Source organism: Pogoniulus pusillus, chromosome 15, assembly GCF_015220805.1.
Source record: "Pogoniulus pusillus isolate bPogPus1 chromosome 15, bPogPus1.pri, whole genome shotgun sequence".
NCBI classification, from domain to species: Eukaryota; Metazoa; Chordata; class Aves; order Piciformes; family Lybiidae; genus Pogoniulus; species Pogoniulus pusillus.
The window spans coordinates 5,678,036-5,690,190 of record NC_087278.1 but is presented as its reverse complement, the minus strand read 5'-3'; the positions used below and the strand labels follow the sequence as shown (position 1 = coordinate 5,690,190).

At 44.2% G+C, this 12,155-nt stretch overlaps 3 protein-coding genes across 3 annotated transcripts; 1 reads left to right on the top strand and 2 right to left on the bottom strand.

Moving 5' to 3' along the window:
• Nucleotides 1–2,976: 2,976 nt before the first annotated feature.
• LOC135181540 (histone H2B 1/2/3/4/6) lies at nt 2,977–3,439 on the top strand. The gene has a single exon (XM_064154787.1). It carries the CDS (start codon nt 3,008–3,010, stop codon nt 3,386–3,388), a length of 381 nt encoding a protein of 126 aa, XP_064010857.1. The 5' UTR covers nt 2,977–3,007; the 3' UTR covers nt 3,389–3,439.
• A 1,321-nt stretch (nt 3,440–4,760) lies between these two features.
• LOC135181713 (histone H1) lies at nt 4,761–5,506 on the bottom strand. Its single transcript, XM_064155039.1, has one exon. It carries the CDS (start codon nt 5,476–5,478, stop codon nt 4,825–4,827), a length of 654 nt encoding a protein of 217 aa, XP_064011109.1. The 5' UTR covers nt 5,479–5,506; the 3' UTR covers nt 4,761–4,824.
• Nucleotides 5,507–7,631: 2,125 nt separating this feature from the next.
• On the bottom strand, nt 7,632–8,120 carry LOC135181714 (histone H2A type 2-C). Its single transcript, XM_064155040.1, has one exon. It carries the CDS (start codon nt 8,078–8,080, stop codon nt 7,691–7,693), a length of 390 nt encoding a protein of 129 aa, XP_064011110.1. The 5' UTR covers nt 8,081–8,120; the 3' UTR covers nt 7,632–7,690.
• Between the last annotated feature and the right edge of the window lie 4,035 nt (nt 8,121–12,155).

Sequence of the window (12,155 nt, the reverse complement as noted above, 5' to 3'; positions counted from 1 at the left end):
GAGCAGAATATAGCAGGATAAAATAAAAGGGTTTCAGAAACTAATCAGTATCTCCAGTACTGATCTTATTATTTTTATAAGTCTGTCTATTTGTCTCTGTTTCCTTTGATCAACAGGTTTTGACTGCTTTTGAGAATCTTTTGGCCTTGGCAAGATGTAGTCCATAAGACTAAAATACTACGCAAGTGTCTGACTTTACCTCATCGTGTAAATTGTTCCCCAACATTTCTGCCTGAAGAGGCTATTTAACATGGGATAATTAGAGCCAAGATGCTACCCACAAATTCAACTCTCTCTCTCTCTTTTTTTTTTTTTTTTAACTTTAAGCCCATTTTTGCAATAAGTATACATGGAAAACAAACAAACAAATAAAATGTGCTTCTCAATGGAGACTTTAGGCAAATCTATGCAGAGCTCACCCAAGAGAGGTACTGATAGTATGTTGCAGAGTTCTAGCAGGTGGAATAGGTACCTGGACAGGAGAATGCTGTTAGCCTGCAGCACTATGTGTTTACCTGGAGGAGATATTTCACTTCATACTGTTTGGTAACATGCAATAGGCAGGCGACTCCTTCAAGCTCTTTTATCTTTAAATTTTTTGGGGGCTGTTTTTGAAGAATTTTCCCTGTTCCCTCCCATCAAACTTAGGGTCCTCGAAGATTATTTGACTGCTCCAAAACCTCAGCCAATCACAGGCAATGTCATTGTTGGTGAAATGGAAAGTATGATGGGTGACTAAATATTAACGAATTCCCATCCATTTCCTTTAGTGAACACAATTATTTTAGACACCCAAAAGAAATGAATGCCTGGATTCCATTTCCTTATGTCTTGACTTGCTAAAGAATGCAATAAACTCAGCTCTTCTGCCATTATTGATATTCCCACAATCAATTCTTCCCGAGAACTTGAGTCACCTTTCTAAATGTCTCCTACCCCTCTTTCTACTCCTGTCCCCGAATACTTTGCCTTTACCTTTCTCTGATTTGTGTCTCTTTGTGAAGGGGCAGCATACACAACCACACTACAACAGAACTCACTGGCCTTCAACTGCTGGGTTGGGTTTTTTTTTTGCTTATTTAGTTGTATTGGGCTTTGGCTTTCTAGTTTGGGTTTTTTTTTAAATGCATATTTAATTTGTAAGGCTAAATACAAGCAGCAGCTGTTCAGTTCACAGTAGCCATTTTTCCTCAATGGAGAATATTTTTCTACTCCATAGGTGATTTCTTTCCCAAAGCTTGTGAAAACTAAGAATCTCTAAGACTTGAATTGACTGTCACTTTTATCTGAAACCGATCAACAGACTTGAAAGGATTAGCTAACATTGCAGGGGAGGGCGAGGTGTTTGTAGAAGCTGGTTTTCATGTTTGGGGTTTCTGCCTTGATTTGTTTTGTGCTCAGTGTCTTTGCTTTCTGGATCTGTGGAATTATATTACTGAAATTGCCCTGTGTGTTTTACATTTTCTCTTTCAGAGTAGTGTAACAAAAAGCAACAGCCTTTGTCTGATATTTTGGACACTATATTGTCCAGAAGTGAAACGTCAAGTCCTGGACTTTCACAGATGTTCACAAGAGAACTCCTGTTACTAGGCAGAGGTGTTCTCAGTGAGATGATTTTCTAGGTAAAGGTTATGGCAAAAGAAACTTAAGTTCACAGCATATCTGGGGACTTGCATGTTTAGAGACAGAGATAGGTCTGTCTGAATTCTCTCCTTCCCCTACAAAAAAAAAAGGAGAATTACTTTTCTTCTCCTTAAGGCATCTCTCTCCTATCGTATATATTCTCTACACGGGTTTAGTGGCTATTGGCAGCTGAGGAGTGACACAAAACAAAAGGAGATGGATGAGCACCCACCCTTCCTGATGAAAGGAAGCAGCTTGAGAGGGAGTGGACATGTAAGCAGACTTATACATCATCACGAAGGCAATATAAAGCTGTTTTTCTCAGTGTGGATGACTGCTTTTGTCTCCCCAGTTTAGGTGTTAAGCTCAGCAGAAGCACCTGCAAACTGGTTATTTGATAACAAGTTATCCGGTCCTAGCTTCATTCAACCACAAATTAACTTAATCTCTTTGAAAGTGGATTATAATGTACTAATTTATCGACACACCTAATTTACAAAGTTGCCAGACAGGTTTTTAATTTAAAAAACACTAAACACTGGAATGCTTAATGGAATTAAAATAATGTAATGTCTATTTTAAAAATACATTTTCTTCTTGCCCAGTTAAGCCAAACGATCAAGACAACAGCTTGAATTTCTGATTCAAGATAAATTCAACATGCAGTTTAAAATCCCCATTTAATTATTAGTATTAGGTTTGGTTTGACTTAAATGTTGGATGAATACATTTATTTCAAAAGAAGTTTCTAATCTCTCAGGTTCCAAATTTTAAATCAGAACTTCCATCTCATTTAAAGCCCTGAAAAAGAAGCTGCGGCCTGTAGGCCAGAATAATTCAGTTGAGAGGTTATTAACAAGGTTTAATAATCCAGTGTTCCTATATATTATTCCTGGGTTTTCTTTTCCTTTTGACATTTAACTTGTGGCTGTTACAAACAGGCTACTAGAAGGAGTATGCAGATATAATTCTAGAAAGATAAAAATATAATTTAAAAATGACAAAGAAGAAGAGCAAAACCTTGCAATTTCCCCTAGATTTGTTGGCTTTTTTTTCTGAAGAAACTGATAATGAGTTCACTTTGTAAGCACAAACCCTCCGGAGCAGGCAGCTGCAGAAAGCCCAGGTGGGGCCAGTCGGACAGTGCGGCTGTATGAGCGCATTGCGATTGGCTGATGGCGATTCGACCTTTTAACCAATAGTAGCGTGGAATTGAAAAAGAACCAATGACAAAGCCGCTCCTCCTAGGGGTGGTGTCACCTGCGCTACTACCCAATAGAAACGCTGATCCTTCAATCCAGTGATTTGCATAAGGGCCCTATAAATACTGGAATCGGCGCGTTACGGGGTAGTTCGGTGTTGCAGCCGCGCGAGTCGCTTGACCATGCCTGAGCCAGCCAAATCCGCTCCTGCGCCCAAGAAGGGCTCTAAGAAAGCCGTGACCAAGACCCAGAAGAAGGGCGACAAGAAGCGCAAGAAGAGCCGCAAGGAGAGCTACTCCATCTACGTGTACAAGGTGCTGAAGCAGGTGCACCCCGACACGGGCATCTCGTCTAAGGCCATGGGCATCATGAACTCCTTCGTCAACGACATCTTCGAGCGCATCGCCGGCGAAGCCTCTCGCCTGGCGCACTACAACAAGCGCTCCACCATCACGTCGCGGGAGATCCAGACGGCCGTGCGGCTGCTGCTGCCCGGTGAGCTGGCCAAGCACGCCGTGTCCGAGGGCACCAAGGCTGTCACTAAGTACACCAGCTCCAAGTAGAGCATTTTTGATAATTACTTTTTACCCAAAGGCTCTTTTAAGAGCCACCAATGTTTTCAAGTAAAAAGGCTGAAACGCTGTTCTTACTGGGGAAGTGGGTAAGGAGCCTGAATGTTTGCGTGCCACGAGTAAGCTACATTTTGGGGGTTTTAGTAATTGAGTTACAGCTTACACTTATTTGGAGGGCTCTTGTTTAGCTGCCTGTGCTCGGCATACGGTTACAGTGCTTCGTTGTTTAAAACTTAAGAGAACATGTACCTAAGTCCTACCTGATTTTAATGTAGCTGAAAAGCAGAAGCAACTTTGCGCCAAGCTTTCTGCTGCTAGCTGTTTTCAGAGCTTGGAAGTCCCGCAGGGGAAGGTAGGTGGCCTTTTATTTTCTTCAGGCTTCGCTTTCTCGTAGTTGATAGGTCTGGAAATAAACCGTCCTAGTTTAAAAAAAAACAACACTGTCTACTGTACCTGTAAAGTAAAACATCTTAGTGACTAATAATTTTTTTTTTCCCAACAGTTTTTTAAGCAAGTTTTCCAGGCGTGTTTGTAGCCTGGTTCCTGATTTTTTCCCCCAATGTTTCAGTATGCGTACCTCCTCCCCCGCCTCCCCGATTGTGTTTTGTGTTTGTTTGGTTGGTTTGTTTTTTCCCCCGATGAAGTAGCTGCTCGCATTCGATTATGCAAAATGAAAATTTTACTTTACGAAGGATTTTCATAGTAATTAAAAAAAAACTATGGCAGTAAAGGTGGGGTTACTCAGCATTGTGCAGATAGCCTGGGGGTGTGGGGCCGCCACAGCTGTGTGAGCGGAGCTGCGTCCGCAGCTCTGCGGCCGGCCAGCGCTCCCCGCAGGGGAAAGGCAGAGCTGTGGTGGGGTGCGTACATTTTCCCTCTTCCCGATCTATTCTCAACCACGGGCCGTGCGTATGCAACCGAGTGACTGACGCACGGCAGACGGCACCGGGACCGCCAGAGGAGGGGGGAAGCTCACCGCCCCAAGGGGCGGGGCCTGGAGGGAAGGGGCTGGCCGGGGCGGGCCGAAGAGGCCAATCCCAACCCAGCGCGGGACTTTTAAACTCCCAAGGGTATCTCAGTATTGGGACGCTCGCTCGGCCGGAGCCGCCGTGATTGCTGCCCCCTTCTGCTCTCGCCAGCTATGGGCAACTAGGAGGCGGAGCAAACGCCGCCGCTATCGCTTCGCTTCCGAACTGCACATAGGGAAACACTTCCCTTGTAAAGCCCCAGGTGTCCCACGTAGGCATGTGTAAAAACCCATGACTTTAATATCCAAACCCCTTTAAAGACTTTAAATTCAGAGTCCCACCAAGCTTTCCTGCTGCCAATACCGCAGCGTTTCAGCTCTTTTTGAGAAGAAGTGGGTGGCTCTTAAAAGAGCCTTTGGGTTTATTTGAATGAGTAAACTCAAATTTACTTCTTCAGCTTTACTTCTTTTTGGGCGCTGTCTTCTTTGCCTTGGCTGGTTTAGGTTTGGCCGCCTTAGGCTTGGCAGCCTTAGCCTTTACCGTTTTTGCCTTAGCAGGGCTTTTTGCTGCCTTCTTAGGGCGGCCTGCCTTGGCTGCTTTCTTGGGGCTCTTGGCTGTTTTCTTGGCTGCAGCGGCCGCTGGCTTCTTGGCCTTCTTGGGGCTTTTCTTCACTGCTGCCGCTTTCTTAGGCTTCTTGGCAGCACTGGCAGGCTTCTTGGCCGCTGGCTTCTTAGGTTTGGTTGCTGGCTTTTTCTTCGTTGCCTTCTCTTTTGTCTCACCCGGTTTCTTGTTCAGCTTGAAAGACCCGGAGGCACCGGTGCCCTTGGTCTGCACCAGCGTACCCTTGTTGACGAGACTTTTAAGCCCCAGCTTGATGCGGCTGTTGTTCTTCTCCACATCATAGCCGCCGGCGGCCAGCGCCTTTTTAAGCGCGGCGAGAGAAAGCCCCTTGCGCTCCTTAGAAGCAGACACAGCCTTGGTGATCAGCTCGGTGACGCTGGGGCCCGCGGGTTTGCGGGCTTTAGAGCCGCCCGCCGCCTTCTTCGGCTTCTTGGTGGCTTTTGCGCCAGGCGCAGAGACAGCGGGAGCGGCAACAGGCGCGGTCTCCGACATAATGGCAGCCTCTGTCCACGAATCAGAGAAAACCACTGGGCCTGGAGCAAGTCAGTGGCCTCGTATTTATAGAGAGGAGCCGCACGCTGATTGGTGCTTTGCAGAGCCCGCCCCGCTGCACGGCAGAAAGGTTCCTTCTCCCCGCTCATTTTGTGTTTCTTAGGAGTCAAAAAAGCCTGTTTTTATCAGAATTTATGCCACCTAAGCCCCCTCACTTCGCAGCGGCGTGGAAAAGAAAGACTTCTCTTCCCCGAGGCAAAGTTTCCCTTCGAAGAGGCAATGGGTGAGTTAAAAAAGAAGCAATAAACCCCGAGTCCTGGACCTGAACAGACCTCAGGAGACAGAAACTTTTGTTTTTCCTTTCAAATAAAATCCGCAACGTGGACAACTAAATTTACAAAGTAATTAATTATTATTCCTTAAAGGGTCTTCTGCTAATCTGAACTGAAAAATAGCAATTTGAATAGATATTTTAATCGCAAATTGATTTCAAACAGGAGGAAGTAACACAAGCTCATCTTGAGCACTGAATATGGATTAGAAATCAGCTTCTTTGTCCAAAATCCTTTACCCCTTTAAAAATAATTAAAATAAATTAAATGAGTGCATTAGGCAACAAGGCAAGAAGCAGACCGAACTCCTGTGAAGGGCTGTTTGTGCCCCAGAAGGAGATGACTTTTCACAGTATAGCAGCTTGTACTGTGTTGCTCAGTGTGCACAGTGCAGACATGTTTCCCTCATGCTCTGCTACAGAAATATTTATTATCTTAATAAATTTGACCACGTAAGGAGTTAACAAGGCCAGCTTTTGTTAGTGTTTATCATCAGCGTCCTATCATTTCACAATTTAGCAATGGTTTTATTTTGATAGTGTTTGATTGGTGAAAATCTGAGTCATCGTTATCAAGGCAGACACTGCTGCAGCTGATTTTTCCGTACTTCTGCACAATAAAACTTGCTCAAGGTACCTGTCAGAGTTCCCTGTTCACATCAGAGTGTGAAATATTCTAGGGTTTTTTGTTTGTTTGGTTGGTTTTTTTACTGCCTGGTGACTTGATTCTTGCTTTAGAAGTAATAAAAATAGCACACCCAGCTGATGTGTCTGCTACACTGAAACAACTGCCTGTTAGAAAGACCGGGAAAGGCTTCACCAGCACTTCACCAAGATCATGCTTATACAATTTAGACAGTAAATGTATCTTGTTTTCCAGAGCACAGAGAACTGATGCAAGCAATTCACCCGTATTTTCATCATTGTCTACAACCCTTTGTTTTGCCAGAGGCCTGTAGACTGCTTGTAACTTACTGCTGTGGTAACTGCAAGTGCTACTAAAGTTTTGTTTCACACTGACTCAAGTAACTTGTGTTTTCAAATGGGGACTCCTTAGTGTTTATTGACCCATAACGAGCATTTTCTCTGTTTTTAGTTCAACGTCTTTAGAATAACATTCAGCACAATGTAAGGTAAAAGCTGAACCCAGCAATAGCCCTTTTTTATCTCAAATTGCTCGTGCTGTGATTACTGATTTTTTTTCCCCCCTCCAACCTATCCAGATTTCAGGCAGAAAATAGGGACAGCCATTCAAACCCACGACAGAAACTATTCAAAAACATTTCAGGATGCCTGTTGGTATGAAGACAGTCCTTAGGCCAAAATGTGGTTCAGAAAGAAACAGAGTTGGGTTTAAAGACATTGGTGAGTGACCTCGAATTCACACAGGGCTGAACTGATATGGGAGGCATTCTGGAGCTGTGGGTTCGTTTTCACAATAGCTATCAACTTTGTGCCTTTCTCGTTCTCACCAAAGTAAAATCGTTTTTCACACAGAGTAGCTGTGTTTTTGGGATGTATACCTTTTTAGCTATATTTTTAGGATGGATATAGTCTCAGATTTTTTTTGTTTGGGCTCTGTTTTTTATACTATAGATATTTAGGTTGTATATGTATGTATTTTTTAGCTGCATTTTTTGCACAGATTTATTTTCATGATGGTTTTTTACTTTTTTTTAGTGTTTTCTTAAAGTGAAAACTTAGTTTCATGTTAAGTTTTGGACAGCAATTGTTTGTGTATTTACAGTTCTCGTGCTTGTTTTTTTAAGATTGGTTGGTTGGTTGTTTGCCAGGACCTACAGCTCCTTTTATGATAAAGTGGGTGGCTCTAAAAAGAGCCTTTGAGTTATTTTTGAGGTGGCGATGCTGGCTCCTCAGGTTTTACTTGCTCTTTGCCTTGTGGCTCTCGGTCTTCTTAGGCAGCAGCACGGCCTGGATGTTGGGCAGCACTCCGCCCTGCGCGATCGTCACCTTGCCCAGCAGCTTGTTGAGCTCCTCGTCGTTGCGGATGGCCAGCTGCAAGTGGCGCGGGATGATGCGAGTCTTCTTGTTGTCGCGGGCCGCGTTGCCTGCCAGCTCCAGGATCTCAGCCGTCAGGTACTCGAGCACGGCCGCCAGGTACACCGGGGCGCCGGCGCCCACTCGCTCTGCGTAGTTGCCTTTGCGCAGCAATCGGTGCACACGGCCCACGGGGAACTGCAACCCAGCCCTAGAGGAGCGTGATTTGGCCTTAGCCCGCGCCTTCCCGCCTTGCTTCCCGCGGCCAGACATCGCTCGCACCGCTCTCCTAGCGCCGCCACCCAAAGTCACGCGAATCACGCCTCATGACACCCCCTGCCCAGCCCCTTTTATAGCCTCCTCGGGCTCCCCAGGCCGCTTTCGGATTGGCTCTGACACGCTCTCGGTCGCTCCGACCAATGGCGTTACGGATCCAAATCCGCCCAATGGGTGAGCAGAGCGGGGCCCTCCCTGCCTGGCTGTGCTCCGCCGCCCCACTGGTGAAGTGGGCAGGAGGGAGACGGCGTTGGGCTGGGCGCTCCCGGTGAGTCGGCAGCCTAGGGCGGGCTTGAAACACCTTCTGGGCTCCGGTGACGGCTCGCTTCGAACTAGCAAGCCGAGCCTCTGAATGCCGGGACGAACCTCGGAAAGCCATTTTACCGGGAAGTGTGTGCCCGCCAGCTTCTGGAGAGCAGAGGGCACAGGGGTCTCCTAGGAGCAGAGAATCATAGAATCCACCAGGTTGGACGAGACCTCCCAGGATCATCCAGGCCAACCTCGCACCCAGCCCTATCCAGTCAACTAGACCATGGCATTAAGTGCCTCATCCAGGCTTTGCTTGAACACCTCCAGAGACGGCGACTCCCCCGCCTCCCTGGGCAGCCCATTCCAATGGCAAATCACTCTCAGAGAAGCTCTGTTCATGCCATCTCTGGTATTTCAGAAATAGTCTTGTACTTAAAACCTCACAAAATTTAAAAGGTTACTTTGTAGTTATATTATTATTACATAAAACAACAGTGGGAACAGTTGCAGCTCAGTGCTACTTGTGTGTAGAAACAAGGCAGAAAGGTGAAAAGTGGAGGCAAATTACTTAAAGCATTATTGTAATCAAACTAAGATGGTATTAGTTGTGAAGCTATTCTGCAGAGTATTAGCAGTCAGGCTGTCATATTTTTACTCTTAAGTGGAAAATACCACATCAATAAACTGAAGTGATTTCTTCAAGATTCAGGGTATCCATCTGGTATGGTCTGGCTCTGTTCTACAGACGAAACAGAGTCCTGATTGTTTTTCATCCTTTGCTCTTTGTCCCTAACCTCTTTTTTTGCTTTCTTCCATATATTTTGAGCAAGGACAGTGACATTCTTGTCAATAGCAATGAAGGAGACTGTGCTGGACAACTAAGATGCTTCACAAGATAAAGCCTTAAGGAAGATTTGATGGAGGGAAAATCTTGTGAACAGGAGGGACAACATGAACATGAACTGCTTTTCTCTTACTGATTACAACGTGAATACCTCCAATCGATCCTGCTCAGGATCACAGTAAACCTGGTATCTCATTATCTGCATGTGGAAGAGACTTTGCACACCAGGTAGAGAATCCATTTTTGGGACAACCTCTGCACAATGGACTTAGCCACATAGTTCTGCTATCCCAGCACTGCACAGCAGGATCTTCCTTTGTTTTACCCACAGCCTGAGAGTCTGTGGGTTTGGATTTTGTAGGGTTGCTTTTGTTTTTTTTCCCCATAAATTTCAGTTCTGTGTGATTTTTATTCTCACCTGCATTCCTTGATACAAAGAACCACAAGGTAAGAGTACAAAAGTAATGTACTCCAAATCCTACAATGTGGATATCATTAAATTACAGTGATATGATTAATATATATGCCAGACTACATTGTCTGTTCTGGATAGTAGCAGCCACCCTTCAGGGAAAGGCAAAGACATGACTCCCACCAAGCCACCCCTGATATCTTACCAATGAAATCCAAACAAAAACCCCGAAGCAACAAACAAACCAACCTCCAAACGATGTTTCATTTAAACCTTAGAACACAGAGACCAAAAAAGACCCACATGCAGAAGGGCAACTTGGAGATCAAGAGAGAACCACATCCAGAAGGGTACAATAACAGGAATTCTGATCCACAGCTGTTCAGCATACGTCAGTCACAGCAGGAGCATTGCAAACCAGGCAAAATAAAGAGAACTTTGTAACATACACACACACAAAGTACTGTCACAACTTGTTTATTGCTGAGCAAATAAGACCAGGAACATTTGGAACAGGAATGTTTCAAATGTTCAATATTATTTAGGAAGCACCCTTCCTTGATGATGTGATTCAATAGATTGTAACAAAGCAACTAATCTGAAGAATCTTCTATTTCCACCTTTAGGCAGTCACTGGTGTTCTATGATGCGTTGGGCAAGTCACATTATTTCTCTGTCTCAGACCTTCCCAAGCCCTTTTCCTCCCCTCAATGTCTTTTTTTCTTCCTTCTGTGAGCACTACTCGAAGCCACAGATGAAAGACATGACCACAAGATGGAGGGGATATTAGAGAGAAGAATTATATTACTACAATATAAAAACCCAGAACAGATTGGCCTGGGTTTATGTCACCAGCTATCCAGAGCTGAGAATATCTGTTCTGGAGTCGCAGAGAAGATGGAATTAAGGATTGTGTCCATGACTAGAAGGAAAATACACACTTGTAGAAACAGAGATTGTTCTTGTAAATGCCATAAGCTTTTTCTTGTGTTCTTTTCTCCCTTATAAGAAAAAAAGATAATCTGTTTGGGTACTATACACCGATTCAAGTCTCCCTCAGTAAATAAATGAACAAAAGGATACACAAACATACATATGCTCATTTCACACACTTTCTTATTCAATCTCTTTTTGACTAGTGTCAGGGTGCTGAGACCAAGCAGAAATACTAGGGAGTATTTTCCTGTCTTCTCTTAATAGAAGCACAAAAATTTGTGCAATTCAATGGATGGAGTTTCATTGATCTGTTTTTTAGAGGATTCCACTTACCAGAGATCAAAGTGAATGGGGGGGGGGGGGGGAATATTAATCTAGCTGATGCAAGTATTGTCAGTTTAGCAATGAAATTACAGTAATTTCTGATGCTGAGGGACAAAATGCTGTCAGGAGACCTCCAAGCTGGAGGAGCAGAATAAATCTAACTACTTTTGCACATTCTTAATGTAATGACAGGACTGCCAGGGAGAGTTTTCTCCACCTTGAATGATGGTTGGTCCTGATTGCCCAGAACACAATTCCTCTTCTCCTTAGGCTACCTGAAGGGGCATTGTAGCCAGGTGGGGAGTGGCCTCTTCTCCCAGGCAACCAGCAATAGAACAAGGGGACACAGTCTCAAGTTGTGCCAGGGTAGGTATAGGCTGGATGTTAGGAAGAAGTTCTTCACAGAGAGAGTGATTTCCCATTGGAATGGGCTGCCCAGGGAGGTGGTGGAGGCACTGTCCCTGGGGGTCTTCAAGAAAAGACTGGGTGAGGCACTTAGTGCCATGGTCTAGTTGATTGGTTAGGGCTGGGTGCTAGGTTGGACTGGATGATCTTGGAGGTCTCTTCCAACCTGGTTGATTCTATGAGTCTAGGCTGGTTTCTGCAAGACACGGTCAGCACTTACTAAAAAACAAGGGTCAGAAATATCAAAATGATCATTATTATTATTATTGGTGGGGAGAGGAAGAACAAAGTAATAAATTGCCATTCCCATTTCACTCACAAAAGACCAAAAATAACATTTTTTTAGTAAAGCTAAAATATAAAGAGGCTATGCCATAAATATAACTTGAGGGAAAAAAAGATATTACTGAATCAACTGCAAAACACTCCTGAATCAGGAAGAAAAATGCTGTACAAATCTGTTTGTGTCCATAACTTGTGAAAACATAATCCCAGTTGTCAAGTATAAATTCAAGTAGTTAATAGTTTTGTCTCCTTAAACAAATTTAGCTTCAAAACACTGAGTATTCAGCTAAGTTTGAGCCTTTCAGCCATCTAAAGCTGCTGTTTGAGGTATTGCTAGTCTGGCATCTTAACATAAATTGTCTTTATCAAAAACCCCACTGTTTTGATAAATTCACCTACAAACTGATACATTATTATGGGATTCACTCTTAAAATTACAAAGACACCACAAGTTGCTCAACAGAAATAATGAAGAATCTTGAACTCTTCTATGCTGTATCATTGTCCTGGTTTGAATTAGGACAGAAGTGCTGGTCATAGAGAGCAAGTATCACTCCTTTAATGGCTGGCCCAGCTCTGACAGTGGACAATCCTATTTTCACACTAACTTGGGTTTG